General features: G+C 42.2%; 1 protein-coding gene across 6 annotated transcripts in view; it reads left to right on the forward strand.

Annotated features, from left to right (window-relative positions):
• RNF144B (ring finger protein 144B) overlaps positions 1-13,743 on the forward strand; it is a 142,026-nt gene extending 128,283 nt beyond the window's left edge. For all 6 annotated transcript variants that reach the window (XM_043449657.1, XM_043449654.1, XM_043449656.1 and 3 more), the window contains 4 exons: positions 2,516-2,720; positions 4,759-4,903; positions 8,970-9,059; positions 10,224-13,743. In XM_043449657.1, the coding sequence (XP_043305592.1) occupies positions 2,516-2,720; positions 4,759-4,903; positions 8,970-9,059; positions 10,224-10,364 (581 nt within the window). In that variant the 3' untranslated portion in view covers positions 10,365-13,743. The remainder of the gene's footprint in view (positions 1-2,515; positions 2,721-4,758; positions 4,904-8,969; positions 9,060-10,223) is intronic.
• Positions 13,744-19,577: the final 5,834 nt, after the last annotated feature.

A 19,577-nucleotide genomic window follows, 5' to 3' on the forward strand; every position in this document is an offset into this window, starting at 1 on the left:
TCCCTTGCTTCTTTCTTTAGAGATTTTTTTTTTGATGTGGACATTTTTAAAGTCTTTTTATTGAATTTGTTACTGTTTCTGTTTAATTTAAGTGTGGGTTTTTTTGGCCGCAAGGCATGTGGGAACTTAGCTCCCCCATTAGGGATCAAACCTGCACCCCTTGCATTGGAAGGTGAAGTCTTAACCACTGGACTACCAGGGAAGTACCTTCTCTTGCTTTTTTGTGCTGGGCTGTGTCGTATCTGCACTGTATACTGAGGCCCTTTTGTTAATAGGAGTTCGTGAAAATCTTTAATTGCTTCTCTATTTATTGTTTCTGCTTCTGTCATGTCACCCAGATACCTGACATAATAAGTTGGTAGAAACAAGTCAGAACATCTGCCAAATAATTTTAATTGATTAGGGTTTGGAAGACAAATTGCCCAGTTGAACCTTTTAAGGTGATCAATAGGGATGCTCTAAACTTTATGAAAGTGAAAGCATCAGTCGTTCAGCTGTGTTCGACTCTTTGTAACCCATGGACTGTAGCTCACCAGGCTTCTCCGTCCATGGAATTCTCCAGGCAAGAATGCTGGAGTGGGTATCCGTTTTCTCCTCCAGGGGATATTCCCAACCCAGGGATCTAACCTCGGTATCCTGCAGTGCAGGCAGATTCTCTACTGTCTGAGCCACCAAGGAAGCCCAGTAAGCTTTATAATATGTCTTAATTTTCCTTTCCTTTCCCTCCTTTGTCATCAAACTTTTGAAAGACCTGTGATTTGAGAATGATAAATAGATATTTATTGTGGGAATCCTTAGTGCTAAGTTACATATCAGACTTCATTTCTTTGGGCTTTGTGTTTGTGAAGCAGTAAAGAGTTTGGGGAAAAAAAATATAAATGGTGTGGAAATCAAAGGTCAAGATCTTGGACCAATATGTGTATATCACTGTCCCCTTGATTTTCTAATCAGCCTGTCCCAAAATTTTAGGGATCCTAGAGGGGTTCATCCCTCTTAGAGTCTGAGGATGTGTTAATCTTAGGGTTCTTTTTTCTGATTTCACCTGACCCATCATTCTCTTAACTCCTGCCCTCCAGAATTATTGGATAAGAAGATATGTTTAAGGATGTTCTTTTTGAATGAAAACCTGTAATAAGCATAGTTCCAATTGTTGTGTTTTCTGGAGGAAATATTATTGGAGACAGTGTTTCCTAGAGGATTTCAGTCTTTTTCCCTCCATACTGAATTTGTAAGATTATTACCTTTAACGTTAAGCTCCTACTTAATACCTGCATTTCATTTTTGCACCACTCTTTGGATTTGTTTGCGTTCCGCATGGACATTCCAAGAATCACAAGCCTTAAGTGATTTGAACCTAGAATCTCACCAGTTCAAAATTTGCAAAATACATTAGTTCAGAGAAAAATGGGCTCCTCTGCTTCTTACATTATTTTCCACATGATATTTTCCACCAAAAGTTTATGTTATATGACAAGAATATGGACTCTGTTATTGACTAGAAAATGGGAGGTGGAACAAGATTTGTAAACACTCACACAGGAAGACAGTTGTCCACCCACAAACCTTACTTTCTTTTTAGCATGCCACATGGGTCTAGCCAGTGTAGTGTGTGATGATCATTTTATGGCCTGTGAAGGTCCCTACCTTCTGTTTCTAGAATGTGTGGGTCTTTTACAAACTGTCCCTCAGTAGCACACTGCTAGGGCAGCAGAATATTCAAATTGACAGCTAATCTGACTTCTTGGCTGAGCCACACTAGACACTGTTTCATCCCTACACTATTTGGTTCTTCTTTAATTTCTCTCTGAACAACAGAAGAAGCCCCACTACCTATCTCTCAGTGCCTGAAAGGGCAAAATCTTTTATGAACTTTCTTTCTTTTGCTTTAGTTGGTTCTTCATGTCATTTTTCTCCAAGATAGTACCCAAAATAATTGAAGAAGAGACTTGAGGTATTTGCCTGTTTAGAGTGCTGAACTGTTAGAAATATTCCAAAAAAGTTGTGCGTTTTGATTAGCGAGAAGCCTCCTTCTCTTGCTCATAAGGGCAGTGATGACCTATTCCATGAGTACCTACTTTGAGAAGTAGGGCAGGGCTGGGTGACCTGGATCCACTGCACAGGTCTGGGTCCACTCTAAACTTTAAATATGGTGCCTAGTCACTCAGTCATGTCTGACTCTTGGCGACCCCATGGACTGTAGCCTGCCAGGTTTCTCTGTCCATGGGATTTTTTCAGGCAAGAATACTGGAGTGGGTTGCCATTTCCTCCTCCAAACTTTAATATGTCTTAGTTTCCCCTTCCTTTCCCTCCTTTATCATCACATTTTTAAATGACCTGTGATATAGAATGGTACTGGATCCACTGTGAAGACCACTGGTAGAAATCATTGCCCTTGTTTGTGCTGAGCATCTATGAATGTTGACCTATAAAAATGAATAAACGGAAGGCAGAAAGGAAAGCTCGGGCTTGAATGGCAGACAGATAGACCATCGTGTTTTCTTTCTTTGCTCTCTAGAAGTCCACCTGGACCCCTGCAGAACGTGGTGTCCCGTCGCAGACTGTCAGACAGTGTGCCCCGTCGCAACAAGTGACCCAGGACAGCCCGTGCTGGTGGAGTGCCCTTCCTGCCACCTGAAGTTCTGCTCGTGCTGCAAGGATGCTTGGCATGCAGAAGTCTCCTGCAGGGACAGTCAGCCCGGCATCCTGCCAACAGAGCATGGGTAAGAAAGGAAGCTTAATCTTTGGGATCATTCACCTGTGTTCTTAGAAATCTGTTGCTTGGAGAGAGAGTCATATTGTGATGAAGCGTCTAGGTGAGTTCTTTACCTGCAAGGCTTTCATGAGACGTGTCTCAGAATGGGTATGTTATCCACTAAGAATCACCAAATCAGCAGGTCTAAAGGCATTTAAGTTAATTACCCCCGAACAGCCTTCCGGGTACAGCTAGAGTTAGTCTCTATGAGTTTTGATTTCTCTTTAGGTAGGAGGCTGCGGTCCCCTGTTCTCTGTACGTAGGAAGTCACAGCTTTTGTCCACAGCCTTTTGCCTAGGTACCATGACTGCCTACAATTGATACACCTCATTCTTGCTTGTGAAGAGGTGCAGAAATGATTTTCTTAGCTGACTCAATTGCCAGCTCGTGGGGTGTGCCAGTCATATTAAAAGAAACAGCAATAGATGCAACAGCCCTTCAGGGTAGTATGCTGCTAAAATTCATGCTTACTAGAGGAAAAGAGCTTATCTTTCGATATTTTATGCTCTGAAAAAAAACAATAATGAGGTTGAGAATTTGCTATGATGACAAGCAATTCACTCTGTACCTTGCAGGACAGAGGGTATTTATGGCAGCTGCAGGGCCCAGAGTCAGAGAACTTTGTGTTTGATCCCTTTCTTTGCTGGAGGCTGCGGCTGTTTTGCATCAGCAAGAACAGAAATAACAGTGTTGTCCGGTTGGCTTAATCACTCAGCATCCTTCAAGTATGGAGGGCCATTCTCCAGGAACAGAAATGCTACTTGGTGTGATGCTCTGCTTGAGTCTCAGGCCACACACATCAAGAGGAGAAAAAGAGCTAGCACACGTGGCAGGCATGTGCCCACTTCGCCAGTACCTGCTACATTTTCACTGCCACCCAGCAAGGTCTCCGGGAATCACAGGACAATGTGAAGATCCCAGAAGACAGACAGAGCTCTGACATTGCCACTGGTATCTTTGTGATTTTATGCAAGTCACTCAGCCTCTATGAGCCTGAAAGTGAAAAAGTGAAAGTCACTCAGTCGTATCTGACTCTTTGAGACCCCATGGACTCTACACTCCATGGAATTCTCCAGGCCAGAATACTGGAGTGGGTAGCCATTCCCTTCTCCAGGACATCTTCCCAACCCAGGGATTGAAGTCTGTCGCTCTATTAAAAAAAAGAAAATGGGAGGAGTGAAAACGGTGGCTGTCCCACTGCTTTATAGGGTTATTGTGAGCATGGAATCCAATCACAGGTTTGGCCACGCTTTGTGAACCTGATACCTTCACGTGCTGAGTGGTGGTTTTGATGAATAGTAGCTAAAATGCAATCCAGGCCTGGCTCACCCAGGCCTCCCTCCACCAGTTCTACTTATTTTCTCTGGCCCTTGAGCCTGTAAGCTTTGCTGGCCTGTTTATCTATCTGAATCAGGTCTTTTCAATGATATAGGATATTTATTTGAAAGTATTGATGATTGACTCCCTCCCATCCCCATCTGTTTATTTGCACAGATCATTGTATAGATGGTCTCTGCCCCTTTTGGATCCTGAGCTGGTTTTTCCACTGCGTGGCAGACTTCTTGTACTTTTTAGTCAGACAGCGTGTGCTCAGAGAATGAAAGACTAATTTGGCAAAACAATGGATTCAATCAGCTATGGAAAATAGAATTATGTAATTCACTCAAAGCTAAAGATAAATAAATTAAGCTTCTTTGTTTTGAGTTATCTGAACAAGGAATAATCTGCATTGCGCCTGTTTTTACCCCCACCCTGTTCCTGGGACAAGAAGTTAAGTACAGACAGCAACGAGTTCACTCCCTACCTATCAGGAGCCCTGAGAATTCAGTGGGTGACCACAGCGTTGAGTCTAGAAGAGCATCATTCAGCTGTTTAATTATATTCAGCCCACTTTACCCATAGCTCTGGTTGGTGATGTACATCTTGTGGTCCTTAAATTAAAAAAAAAAAAATCACTCAGCATTCTTGATCCTTACCCTATAATTTCTCATTCATTTCTTTTCTAGGACGCTCTTTGGGATGGAGGCAGAAGCCCCCATTAAGCAGTGCCCCGTGTGCCGGGTTTATATTGAGCGCAACGAAGGCTGCGCTCAGATGATGTGTAAGAACTGCAAACACACGTTTTGCTGGTACTGCCTTCAGAACCTGGACGTGAGTGCAGCCCAGAAGAGTCTCCCCGCGCATCCTCCTCTATCCTGCATCTATGCAACAGCCCATATCTGATGGACTTCGCTTTTAAAATATTGAACCTATTTTGTATTTTTTTTTTTTCCTGCCAAAGAAATTTATTTTTCCTTAATGAGACATCCTGAGCCTGTACTTCACATACCTCTCTCTGATTACTTTAAGTGTGTCGTCCTACCTTTTGTTTTAGGGACATTTCCAGCTTTGGGAGCATGGTCTCATTCTGTTGTACAAAGGACTATTAGTGTGGTAGTTTGCTTTTGCTCTTGTAACCAGTTACCACAGACTTGTGGCCTAAAGCAACACAGATGTGTTATCATTAGTTCTGTCCGTTGGTCGTCTGACATGGGTCTCCCTGGATTAAAATCAAGTTGTCCTTGGGACCTGGTGACTCGTGAAGAGGATCTATTTCTTTGCCTGTTTTAGTTGCTAGAGGCTGCCTACATTCCTTGGCTATGGCCCTTTTTTCCATCTTTAGAGGCGACAGCATCACGTCTTTCTGAGCCTTCTTCCAAGGTCTTAGCTTCCAGAGTCATTCTCTCTGACAACAGCTGGGAAAACGTCTCTGCCTTTAAGGAACCATGTAATTAGATTGTGCCCTTCTGGATAACAAGGGCTAACCTCCCCGCCTCCTCCCCCCACCTCCGCCCCCGTCTCAAGGTCTTTAATCACACTGGCAAAATCCCTTCGCCATGTAAGGTAACACATTCACACGTTTTGGGGAATAGGCCATTGGCATCTTTAGGGGAGATCCCCTGAGTAGAAAATGGCAACCCACTCCAGTGTTCTTGCCTGGAAAACTCCATGGCCAGAAGAGCCTGGTGGGCTACAGTCCATGGGGTCTCAAAGAACATGAACTGAGCAACTCGGCCCAGCACAGCACATCTTTTGGGGAGCAGTTATTCTGCCTATCACAATTAGATTGCTTTTTTTCTTCTTGGAATTAAGGAGAAAAGCCATTCAGATCAGTGGTGTTTCTTAATTACTATCTCATTCATTAGCGTGACAACAAGATTGTTACCACTCTCTCAGGGTTCCCTTCCCACATAAGGGATCTGGTCTAATTATTCTTTTCCCCCACTGTTCATGAGGTTTGTCTTCTCAAGTTCAGGTGCAGTTCCATTCAGTCCAGTGTTGAGGCTAATGGTAACTTCAGAGTTAAAAGGTAATGTGAAGAATTGGTGAGAATCCTGTTGTTTTCAATTCTAGTGTTTTACAGTTTGCAGTGACATTAGATATTCCCTATTTTGGTCCCATTAGATATTCCCTATTTTGGCAGTTTGTTTATAGTTATTCCCTATTTTGGCAATTTGGACCTTTAAAATATGTTCGTATCAGTGTAAGCCCTCAGTCACAGTTGGATGGGTGGCTATTCTTTTAGAAATTTTTTGTTGTGAAAGTGAAAGTCACTCAGTTGTGTCTGACTCTTTGTGCCCCGTGGACTATACAGTCCATGGAATTCTCCAGGCCAGAATACTGGAGTGGGTAGCCTTTCCCTTCTCCAGGGGATCTTCCCAACCTTGGGATCGAACCCAGGTCTCTCGCATCGCAGGCGGCTTCTTTACCAGCTGAGCCTCAAGGGAAGCCCTTTAATTGCTTTGTTTGCTTCAATTCGATTTGTGTCAGTCTTTAGTATTATACATACTCAGTGAGTGCGGTTAACATGGCCTGCATCTTGGCCACCACATGCCTGGTTTTTAACTGAAAATAAGATAAGTTATTTAGGCTGACATCTGTAGGTAAGAATCTTAATCAGCTTGATGTCAGGGTTTCAGGAAGGCATATGCATTGGGGAGGAGAAATTTGACCTTTTAGACTCTGGAATCTTCATGACTCGGGTTGACAGACAGGTTTTCATTCTATTAAAAAATGTGGCTTATTATAACCCCTTGAATTACAATTAAGTTTGAGTTACAGTGATGTTTGATATTTGAGACCTCTCCTAATTCCAAACAAGTGATACTCTGGATGAGGGTATGACTCATGATTGTGTATCCCTCATGCTTTACAAATGAAACAAATCCCTTTTTTTCCCTTCAGGTTTAACCAGCATATTAATAGGATTCACATCCATGAGGAGGTTGAGCCCATGAGGTTCTCTTTAGGAGGCAAGAGCCTAGGGGAATAAATATGTGTGCCAGATCGCTCCATCCTTTGGCTGAAATGTGTTTTGGTAATGGTGTTGCAAAGAACACAGTGTTCTGTCACTTGTCCAGGTGAAATGGTACAGGCGTAAGATTGCTAGATACACAGCATCTTTTTCTGGTCACTGTGTTTTGAGGTCTCATTTTCTTGGCTTTTAGCCAGGGACCATTGGCTTGCGGGTCACGATGTTTTTCTGTAGACAAGTGTTCCATGTCAGATGATGGTGTTGGTCTTTGTTTATAGGGAAGTTTTAGAGCGTCGGTCTAGGGGAAGGGGGATTGTCCACAAGCCAAGCCTGAGACCAACACCAGAAAGAGTGATTTTGAGTTTGCTGGGGGAGTTGGGTGTGTTCCCGCCTTGATTCTCATCTCCACTGTTTCAGAGGATGAGATAGTCTTCATCCTCTGCTTTGGGATCCTCAGAGACTTATCCCCTTCGGTTCTATCTTCTCTCTCCTATGACTTCAGCTTCCATTCCCTGCTCTCTAACCTACCCACGGCTTCAGTTATGTCCCATTTAAAAACAAGTAACACTTTTCTCAAACCTGCATCTTTCCCTTGCTGCCATTGTGTTTTTCTCCTTCCTTTAGAAGCTAAGCCTCAAAAGAGCATAATCACCTCTAGCTGTTGACACTCCAGTCATTGCAGGGACTCAGATAGCCTCCTGGTCACCACCCTGACTGTGTTCTCTCAAGGCTTTGAGAGATTCCTTTTGGGTAAAATCCAATGGATACTTTAGTCTTCACCTCGCCTGGATTCTCCACTGCCTTTGACATCTTGATCACCTCTGTTCCAGTGAGACCATCTCCTCTGATTTCCTTTCTTCATTTCTGGCCACTGCTCAATTTCCTTTCCAGGTTCTTCCTTGGTCTACTCTTTTGTTTTCTCCCAAATTCATGTAGAATAGTCACTTTATTAGTCAACGTTATTCAGAGAGACAGAACCAATAGGATAGATAGGTGGGTAGATAGATAGATTGATTCTTGGGGATTTAGTATAAGGTATTTGTTCACATGGTAATGGAGGCTGAGAAGTCCCATGAGCAGCTGTCTGTGAGCTGGTTGACCCAGGAAAACCAGTGGTGTCCTTCAAGGCTCAGAGAGCAAGAGAGCAATATTGTATATTCCAGTTCAAGTCTGAATGCCTGAGAAACAGAAGTGCCAAGGGCAGGAGAAGATCAGTATTCTAGCTGAAGTCATCAGGGAGACAGGAATTCCCCTTGACCTGCTCTTAAATATGTGTGTTCAATAGCCTCTCCCTGGGTAATCTCATCTACTTCTGTGGATTCTTCGGCCCAAGGACACTGCTTCCCGTGTCTTCTCCCCAGAATCCAGATTTGTGTAATCAGCTGCCTTTTGAACATCACTGCTTGCATGTCTCAAGTTCAACACGTCCAAACTGTGGCCGTCATCTTCCCATGTTATCACTTCAGCAAATTCACTGCCTCCTATCCAGTGCTTCCCCCTCACCTGGGGTTTCTTCTCCCTGTTTCCCCATCCTGTTAGTCACCTACATAATTCTGCATGACTATTTACCTCTCGTCTGTCTCAGCCATTGGCATCTTATCTAAGCTGGTTTACGACAGAGCCTTTTCGCTGTCTCATTCAAGGTCCTTTCATTCCATACTGCACTTCTACTAGAGTTACCTTTCAAAGATAATCAGTCAGGTCATTAATCTTCTTTAGAATCAATAAAGAGTCTCAGAGACTATAATCTGTTTTCACGCAATGATTTATAAAACTACCGAGTATCATCTAAGAATTGTCACTCGGGAGTTCTTAGAGGCCATCATTAATTTTATCCACTGAGGTGATTTGATAGGGTTAGTACCCATCTCTCTATTCAAAAACCGTGTGTTTACCAAAACCTTTCTCTTTGTTTTTTTTCAGAATGACATTTTCCTCAGACACTATGACAAAGGGCCGTGTAGAAATAAGCTTGGCCACTCAAGAGCCTCAGTGATGTGGAACCGAACACAGGTACCCTGACCTTAAAAGGAGCATAAGAGAAGCCAGACTTTGAATGGGTTGAAAAGCCTACCTACTCAGTTTCCCCCCTTTATTCCCTTCTTACTCATCCAAGCCTGAGAGGTTCTGGGGAACTTCTGGGCGTGAAGTTAATCCGTGAGCCCAATCTCCTAGAGGAGAAGTGGAGTCAGGGTGACAGAGCAGATAAGAATCAGGTTGGCCAAAATGTTCATTCAGGTGTTTTTTTAATACCTTATGGAAAAAACCCCAGCAGAATAAAGGCAAAGGTGAAGGCTCGTTCCTCCTTTAAAAACTGGTAGAAAGAATTCCCTAGAGCCCTTTGAGACATGTTTGCGATGAAAGGCAGAGGTCTTAAAAATCCCATGAGCTGTGTGGGGCTTGGAAGCCTCTGTACATACTATTGTGTGTTTACGTCGTAGGTTCAAAGGGAGTCCTGATTTATTTTTAAGAGTTTTTCATGTTCCTTTTGAGGGAGTTGGTGTTCATAGCCTAGTAACCATTATTAACATCCCTCTGAGGATGTTAACATTTCCTCTGAGACTGTTGAGGAAACACTTAGAGAGGCAGCCAACACCAACAGTTCGTGATCCCACTGAGCTTGTGCCAGAGCCTGAGTTGGCATTTGGTTTGTCCTTGGTGTCTCCGTGGTTTATATCCAGTTCAGACCATTGCTGGGCACTGAATGGAAGGTCTCATAATTGTAACTGCTTCACATGCCTGAGATGGTGTCTTAGTTCAAACCGCTGTAACAAATGACCATAGAATGGAAGACTCAAACCACAAATTTATTTCTCGTGGTTCTGACGACTGAAAGTCTGAGATTCAGGTGCCAGTGTTGTTGGGTTCCGATGAGGACACTCTTTGTGGCTTATAGATGGCAGTCTTCTCACTGTGTCCTCACATGGCAGAGAGTAGAGGACAAACCAGCTCTCTTGTGTGTCTTCTTATAAGGGCGCTAATCCCATCATGAGGACTCCACCCTGATGTCCTAATTACTTACCAAGGTTCCCATTTCCACACATCGTCCTCCTCTTAGGGATTAGAGTTTCAATTTATGAAATTTTGGCAGGGAGCAAGAATAGTCCACAGCTGATGGTGGAGTATACACATAGAAAGACTGAAGTGCTGAAATAGGCATTTCTTCTACACTTCCAGGTGGTCGGGATTCTCGTGGGGTTGGGCATCATCGCCTTGGTGACTTCGCCCTTGCTGCTTCTGGCTTCCCCGTGCATCATCTGTTGTGTCTGCAAGTCCTGCCGGGGCAAGAAGAAAAAGCACGACCCATCCACAACCTAAAGATCTCAGTTCGTGTCCATGTGCCGCAGGTGTCTGGGTTATACATGACTGCAGTGATAAAGCCCCACTTAATGAACTCACCTCCTCCTCCCTGCCAAACTTTGGAAGTGCCTCTGTGTCCAGACTTTGAACTCACCTGCCCACCTTTGGCATCCGTAAAGGCCAAGCGCTCATGTGTGTGTTCCTGTGTAAAGAGAACCCAGACTGTGTCTGTGGAGTGAGTTGAGGAGCTCTGGGTTGATGAGAAACTAACGCATCATCATGTTATCATTCAAAGGCTTCCCCAGTGGACTGTTCAACTTCCAGCCAAATCCGTGGAGCCTGGACGAACACTCGGTATAATAAATGTGCTGCCAACCATGACGACACACACTCTCAGTGAGAAGCCAGAGTCTGTCCTGGGTTGATTTGACCATCACAAGAAGCATGAGGAAAACCTCCTGTAGGAGGGGAAGAATAAGACTGTTTAAGGGGAAATTCTTGTAAGAATTGTTATTCTTATAAGAATTATAAGAGGGCCGCTTATCTTGGGAGTTGATATGGTAGTTCTGCCAGTTACTGGGCGTACTGATTTCGCCAGTAAGTTGGCAGAAACACAATAGGTTTCTCCTCTGTGATCTCAGCTTCAAGCCAGAGCGACTACTATGCCAAGGGAGTTGGCCCTTCCCAGGAAAAGGGCTGCAGCAGGTGAAACCGTCTGGTCTAATTTAGCATCTCTCCCCTGAGTGATCAACTTTGCCTCCAGCCAGTAGCGGTGGTCTGCAGGATTGTTTAATATGAAGTTTGGGTAAAGTGGCAGAGATTCAAAATTGTCATCATAGGTATCAGGGACCTTTCTTGAGCTCTCTGTTCATGTGCCCAACAGATTTAGAATTGGACCTACAAGTACACACCAAGAGTGAATATTAAAGTCATAGATATATCCAGAATCTATGTAACTTGCCGCTTAACTAAAGTTTGAATCCATTGGGCATGAATGGATATCTCCAATAGTACACACAAAATACGTGTTTACTTGAAACCCATTCTGTCTTCTGGGACTAATATGGTTTATTATAAATCAACTTAATTTTTTTTGCATATTATATATGTAAATTTTGGTTACAAGTGCATTAAGTTACCCAAAGGTTTCGACTCATAACTCTTAAAGCAGTACTCAGTACGATGTGCCATGTCAGTTTGTAAAACACAGATTGATATTCAAATTGTTGGTGTATTTTCGAACACAGTTCAGTGCAGGCCTATTCCCAGCAAAGTTTTGCTCTTTCAGCCTCTGTTCGATCTGAGTACCTTTTGTATGAACAGGGCACTGATACAACAACAAAAAATATCTGAGAAACAAAATGTCCTTGCTTTCTGTATCTTTAACACTTTGTATCACCTCATGGTGGCTTATTTTTCCTGTTGTACCATCAGTCAGATTTTGAATAAACGAGTTTTGAAAAGACAGTACCTTTTACTATAATTGCCATTAGCAAAGTAGCCTGGTACTTCATGAGAACCATATTAAATATTAGTGGACGGCTCTTTCTGAAGCTCGGAGTACCACATCGGGACCTGGGATATTTTCTGAGGTCACTGGATAACTAGACTATTATATTGCTGCTATCCCTGACCTATTATTATAGAATGATGCTTTGCCTATGTAAGGGGTTGTATTCTAAGTGGGGATGTGTATATTAAGGAACTTTAATTCACAAGTACATATTGATATCCGATGTATGTATAACACATCTGTTGGTTGTGTACATTTTTATTTACAGTTTGTATAGAACATAGATGAGAACTCTGGGAAAACTTTTGAATGGCAACCTACCCCAAACTATTTTTAATCATTCATTAGAGGTTTCTCAATAGTGTCTTTATTTTCCTTTGAAACTATAAATACTTCAGAAAAAAAAACCAGTATCTTCTTCTATCACTGTGTTTCGTACTAGTATAAATATAAATGGACATAGATTTGAATACTTTTCTTTGTCTTACACTGCCTCATTATAGTACAGGGCATTTACAACTGCTCAGGGGATCACAGGGACTCAACTGAAACTGAATTTTTGTATCAAGAATGTCAGTCATGGCAATGTACTCCCCCACATTAATACACTCTCCAAGCTTGGATCCACGAAGAATCTTTAAACAGGGGCTGATTTCACATAACCTGAAGTGCTACACTATCAGAAGCAGAGCTCTGGAATTTGAAGAAAAGGTGGAAGAAAGCATTAATGCTGTTTCCTTGGCAAATTGAAGGAATATGTCTTCTCACAGAAATACTATGAAAGAATTAGCTTACTTTTTTGTGGGGAGTGGGGAGTGTTTTTGTCCAATAGATTTAAAATAACTGGATTTAAGTTTTTAAATGTTGAAAAGTGCCTGAAAATGGGTGATTTCTTCCTTAAATCGCTCAGCGGTTTGGCTTGTGTGAGACTGTCAGAATCAACAGGAACGGGTTGGTTGGTTAACCTAAATATATCTCTGTTGCATCAGAGGGCAAGCTGCAAGCCAGTCTAGAGATTGTGTTTATAATGGGGAAAGCTGACAACTTTGATAACAGAATGATGCTTTCATTTTGTATAACTGGCCAGAGAAAGGGTTGAATCTTGTCTCCTTCCTGTTTGTCAGCTCTGTCCTTTCCTAGTGATTCTCTGTCTCTTCTAGGAAGAAGTATGGGTCTATTTAATGATATTTAGATGTCGTGGCAAAAATCTCTTTGTGTTTGGAGTAGTGTAGTCCATTTGAAACAGAAATTCAAAAAATCCTTCACTGCATTGTCATCTGGAAGGAATAACTCAGCATCCAGGTGAGGTAGGGAGGTGAAGAAGAAAACCATATGGAAGCAAATTTTAGAACCTTAGGCATCCTATTTGTTCATGCCATGGATGTTTACTCCTGACTTGAAATCGCTAGTTTGAAAGAGGCCTTTGAAAAAACAAAACAATTTACAGTATAAATTTTCTTGTAGCTGGCATCACAGAAATCTTACCTGTTCAGGTTTGAAAATCTATGTTGGTTTGAATGTTAATCACTGTTTCTTAGAACCCCAAATTGTCTCTTAAAAAGGATACAGAATCTAAATGTGTATTACTTTAGCCTCCCCTACACAGTGCTTTTAAAAAACTGTCTGTTCATAAATGGATACCTTCATGTATATAGAATGTGTGTATATGTGTGGTTTGAAAGAGTTTCAGAATGCCTTAGATGAATGACATTTTATAAAACTGTTACAGTGGATATCTATAGGCTATTACATCTCTGTTGATTCATGATCCAAAAAGTTTTGTTCTGTATTTAAGAAATTGTTGTTGTGTTATATTTTTCCAAGTATGTGAAAGGAAAATACCTGGCCTCTCTGGCCCCAATAAATGTGGAGCAGGAAATCAAATGTGTTATTTTTTGTTATGATGTGTAGCTCTAGACACGTTCAGTTTTATCGTGAAGGAGCCAACTGGGTCACTATTAAATCTCAAGTCTGGGAATTCAAAAAAGTAACTTCTGTAATACCATATGTGGAAGTAACTCTTGCTACCTTTTTTCTTAAAAGAAGTGAGAGCAAGTGTGATGCCTTCACTCATTGCAGACTTTATTATTTTATTTTACTGGAGGAAAATTGCTTTACAGTATTGTGTTGGCCTCTGCCATAGTGAAAGTCACTCAGCTGTGTCCGATTCTTTGCGACCCCATGGACTGTGTCCATGGAATTCTCCAGGCCAGAATACTGGAGTGGGTAGCCATTCCTTTCTCTAGGGGATCTTCCCAACCCAGGGACTGAACCCAGGTCTCCCACATTGTGGGTGGATTCTTTACCAGCCGAGCCACAAGGGAAGCCCAAGAATACTTGGGCTTGGGAAGCCCAAGAATACTTGGAGTGGGTACCCTATCCCTTCTCCAGGAGATCTTCCTGACCCAGGAATCAAACTGGGGTCTCCTGCATTGGAGGCAGATTCTTTACCAGCTGAGCTATGAGGGAAGCCTCTGCCATACATCACCATAAATCAGCCACAGGTATACATATGTCCCCTCCCTCCTTCCAGAACCCCCCTTCCATCCTACCCCATCCTACTCCTCTAGGTCACAGAACACTGGGTGGGGCTTCCTGTGTCAACACAGCAAATTCCCACTAGCTATCTGTTTTAAATATGGTGATGTATACGTTTCCATACTTTCTCAATTCATCTCACTCCTTCCCTCACTGTGTTCATGAGTCTGTTTTCTATGTCTGCGATCCCTGTTGCAGACTTTCTTGTTGTGTGTGTGATATTCCACACTGCCAATGCACAGGCACTGATTACTGTCCAGAAAAATAACCAAAATAATTTAGGTCTTTGATGATCCTGATAAAAAATGCTGCCAGGCATCAGAGCTATTAGTTCTGTTAAATTTGTGCTGGGCTCTGTGCACTTTTTCTAACCTTCTAAAAGTCTGTTAGAAGTATGTGTTTTCTTGTTATAATTTTTTAAAGAAAGGATTTACATGTGGAGGGTTAACTTCAGGTTGTTTCCATTTGATTAGTATTCAAGGCAGGACTAGCTAGCCTGAAGTTGAATGCCAGAACTTGTGTCTCTGCAAAACTGGAAGCTCACATTCTTATACTGGTGTTGATGCTTTTTATTGAATGTTATTTGCTTCTCATACAATATCTGAGCTGGTAAAGGATCCATCTGCCAATGCAGGAGAGGCAAGAGACATGGGTTCAATTCCCGTGTTGGGAAGATCCCCTGGAGTAGGAAAGAGGAGTCTGGTAGGCTATAGTCCATCGGGTCACAAAGAATTGGACTGTGTGTGAGTGACTGAGCACACACACACACACACACACACAATACCTGAGTACAGAGGTTTACAATTGACTTATAATTCAAATTTCATTTTCTAAACATTCAGCTTGGAGGAAATCAATAAGATCACTTAAAAACACTTTTGGGTTATGATTTCTTAATTTGCTTAATCGTCTCCTAAAACGTGAACATTATTTCCTTTTTAAAATGTCCTTATTATTTCCTGAACTTGAATTTGCATTCCCAAAGAATTATTGAATGAACCCTTTTTTACAGCAGTGATTTTAATTAACCCCCTAACCAGCAAATTCATTGCAATGTAAATTATGAATCAAGTGAGTTAGGAGGAGAATTATAATAAGGTTTTCCTGTAATTCAATTATTTTCATTTGTTAGATAATCTAGTTTTTTAGACCCTAAAGATAGCATCCAGTTCTACATTATGAGAAAAAAATTAATTTCTTTGAATAATTTAATAGCAATTACAGTATGTTTTATTTCTATATTTTTGCATATGCTTTCTAAAGAACTTTTGAGAACAGTATTATGAAATAAATGGAGCAGATATTGGATCTACTTCATAGAGAAAGCAATGGTTTTGTGTTCCTGTCCTGCCAGGGGTCATACTACTGATAAGTGGCCGTTAGAAAAAGAATGTCAGGGGAGCTCCCTGTTGGCCTAGTGGTTAGGATCCTGGGCTTTCATTGCTGCAGTCTGGGTTCAATCCCTGGTTGGGGAACCGAGAGCCTGTAAGCAGTGTGACCAAAAAAGAATGGCAGACTCCTTGCAAGTTGTTTAATGTTCCTTCTTCAGTTGGTAATTCTGAGCTTGCATTTACTCTGAAGTCTGTGAGTCCCAAGAGCATGTCCTCGTCTTCCAATTATCTGTATCAGTGGAATTTAACTGTTAAAGAGAATTTATTAGAGTCTGTGTTCTGGTGTGTCTGACAGCATATCTAGGGCAAAGAGCCACCCCCTGAGATCAACCCGTCACTCCTTGGGGTTCAATGAGAGGAGAAGAGCAGGAGACAGGAGGCGAATGGTGATTCCTTAGAGAAAGAATGCAATGGCATGTATCTGACTTGCTAATATTGGAACTAGAATTATATAGCTGGGTCCATGTGCTTATTCCAAAAGCCAAAGTGTTTACCTCTTCCCCACAAATACAAGGTACATTGTCATCAGTTCCTTTTAATGTTTACAATCAAGACTCAAAAGTGATTAAGTCGGATCCAGATCTTTCCCTATTAACATTATTAACTTGTACTCTAAAGTGGATTTGTAGCCTAGCATTAAATAAATCAATTGATGGACAGTTTCAAAAGCAAGAAAAGGAGCTCTAAAGAAATTAATGAATTTCAGAGCTATGTAAAGAAGTGCTTTGAATTTCATTTTCTGCATAAAGTTTGTCTTTCAGTTTTGTCAATTTTCCTTTTTTATGTGTATTAAAACTAGGATTGAGGCTTTTGATGAGAAGCAGATTAAGTCTAATGTTAGCCATTTTATCTTGTGGTTCTCTGATGACCTGGCATGATGTGAGGGGATATATTTTCTTTTGAGGGGAGTGGATGGGTGGTTGACATTTATGCTATTGAACATATTTAAATAAAATGAACATGAAGATTTTCTCGAGGTGAGTTTTGAGACTTTTGATTATTCATCAGCCCTGGCTGAATTTTTTTGAAGCCAAGCCAGTTTGTTTAACTAAAAGCAAACAGGTCCAGAAATCCACACCCTGCCCCACGTGGTGTGTTCCAAATTCCAGCCTGGTCCTAGGACTTATGCACCACAAGGGCACGTGAACAAACTTGGGAGAGTGCTAATCAATCTGTGTCGCCCCGGGCATAGAATCCACAGGCAACATCCTCTGACCTCTCTGCCCTCCGCCAGTCCTGGCAGTGTGGGGCTGGGGGGGCAGACACCTGCCTTGTCAAAAGTGGCTTCAGTTCCAGCGTGGCTTTGCTCTTCACCGGTGGTGTGATGTGGGGCCAACCGCTTATCACATGGTGTCATTTCATCTGTCTTAGCTCAGGTTTCGGAGGACAGGTTGAGATCACGAATGTCAAAGTGCTTAGAAGTGTTCTTTGTTAGGAAGGGGAGAGGAGGCAGCCAGTGTACAGTCTGTTCTGTGGCTCTGAGTTTGAGTGACGAGTTTGCACCCAGACACTTTCCAAAGGAGAAAAGACCTGGGATGCTGCTGCTAAGTCACTTCAGTCACATTAACTCTGCGACCCCATAGACTGTAGCTCGCAAGGCTTCTCTGTCCATGGAATTCTCCAGGCAAGAATACTGGAGTGGGTTGCCATGCCTTCCTCCAGGGGATCGTCCCAACCCAGAGATCGAAACTGCGTCTCTTATGTCTCCTGCATTGGCAGGCAACGTTCTTTACCACTAGCACCACCATGTTCCAAAGGAGAAAAGAGAACTGGGAGGGGGTTCCCCAAAATACATTTCAAGCTCGTGAATGTGTGTTAGTGGGGAACGACTTCCTCAGGAAATATGTTGTCTTTTTAGATTAAAAAAAACTCCTTCACATTGCTTTTTCACAAATAGTTCACAAGCATTTAGCTGATTTTGTGCTCTTAGAATGGGAGATGCAGAGAGAAAAATGCAGAATCCACATCTGTACAATGAATCTTTTTCTGGGGGGGGGTGGTTTATGGTAAAAGCTTGCATTTACAACATGCCTCATGGTGGGTAAAGTACTTTCAAACACATTTCCCTTGACTCTTCATGCTATTCTAGGAAGTAAATATTAATATGCCCCTCCTCCGATTTATAGATGGGAGCAGAGACTCAGGGGCTAGGTGACATGGCATAAGCTCATAAAGTGGGTTGGCGACAAAACTAGAATTTGAATCCACACTTTGCATGAGCCAGCCCAGGGCCTCTTAGCATTATCTTAATTTTCAAAATCGTGGCTTAAAACAACACATTCATTAATCTCAGTTTCTGTATATCGGAAATCTGGCATGATGTAGTTGGTTCTCTGTTCTGGCTTTCACTGGGCTTCAAGAACAAGGTGTTGGCCCAGGAGTGTTTTCATCTGGGGCTCAGGGTTCTCTTCCAAGCTCACGGTTGTTGGCAGAATCCACTTCCTTCTTATACCTTCCACGTGGTGCCCTCTGTCTTCAAGCCACATCGAGTCCTTCCCATAATTCAGATCTCATTGACATCTTCTTCAGCTGCATCTTTCTGACTTCCATACTTTTAATTTTTCAAGTGGTCAATAAGACTGCATTTGTCATTTTCAATAGGAAATTTAACTCTTTGCTGTTGTTTCCCTGTTCCGTGAAGCCAAGCAGTTTGCCGGTGTGATAGCATCACCTGGAAGAAACCAGAAACTCAGGGGAAAGTTAAGAGCAATGTCTAGCTTCCTGAAGGGGAAGTGTTGCTCTGAATTTCAGTTAAGCCTGGCATGGTCAAGGTGTTAACCGTAACCTTGCTTCTGGCTGGCGTCCTGGGAAGGTCTGCTTGGTCTTTACATGAAGCAGATTTTTCCACATGGGCTTAGAAGAAAACCTGATCTCATCTTTCTAAACAAACCTTTAGAGGGTTGATGATTGGACTGGATCTTGTGTTGGATTCAGGAAGGACAACTCCTTTCAAGAGTCACCTTGAAGTACAGCAGGGTGATTCCACCCAAGTCAGACATATTAAGACTGGATTTCAGTTAACCAGCTGTTGAAGTTAAGGTCACCACCTCTTCCCTTTTCCCACACCAATACAGGAGTACAGACACTGACCAGATGCTTTAGATGTTTTTAAGTAGAAAAAAATTTCAGATGTGATTTTCTGATATGCTATTCAAATGCCATCTGCAGATAAATAGAAGAGATTAAAGAGTCTTAAGTTATAAATGAGGGGTCACAAGAGTATGGTGCAGGATCAATTTTTAGGTCAGTACAATAGAGTCACTCAATATAATGCCTCCTCTGTCAAGAAAAAAATTCTCTGGGAATAAAAACAGAATGGTCATTTTTCCAACTGGAAATGGAAGACTAGAGGGAGGTATGAGAACTCTACCAGTCTCTTCCAGCTTCAGACAATTTACAATTTTTCTTGGCCTCAGTTTCCTTATCTAGAAAACTGGAAGCCATTGCTTTCTAGGTCCAATTCAAATCTAATCTTCTGTGTGCAGATGGAAAAGATCACCAGCACTCACTGTGAGTCTCACACACATGAATTGTTGTTGTTCAGCTGCTAAGTCGTGTCCGACTCTCTGTGACCCCATGGACTTTAGCACTCCAGGCTTCCTTGTCCTTCACTGTCTTCCAGAGTTTGCTCAAACTCCTGTCCATTGAATCGGTGATGCCCTCCAACCATCTCATCCTCTGTCACCCTCTTCTCCTTTAGTCTTTCCCAACATCAGTCTTTTCCAATGAGTCAACTCATCGCATCATGTGGCCAAAGTATTGGAGCTTCAGCTTTAGCTTAAGTTCTTC

Source organism: Cervus canadensis, chromosome 28 (assembly GCF_019320065.1).
Source record: "Cervus canadensis isolate Bull #8, Minnesota chromosome 28, ASM1932006v1, whole genome shotgun sequence".
NCBI classification, from domain to species: Eukaryota; Metazoa; Chordata; class Mammalia; order Artiodactyla; family Cervidae; genus Cervus; species Cervus canadensis.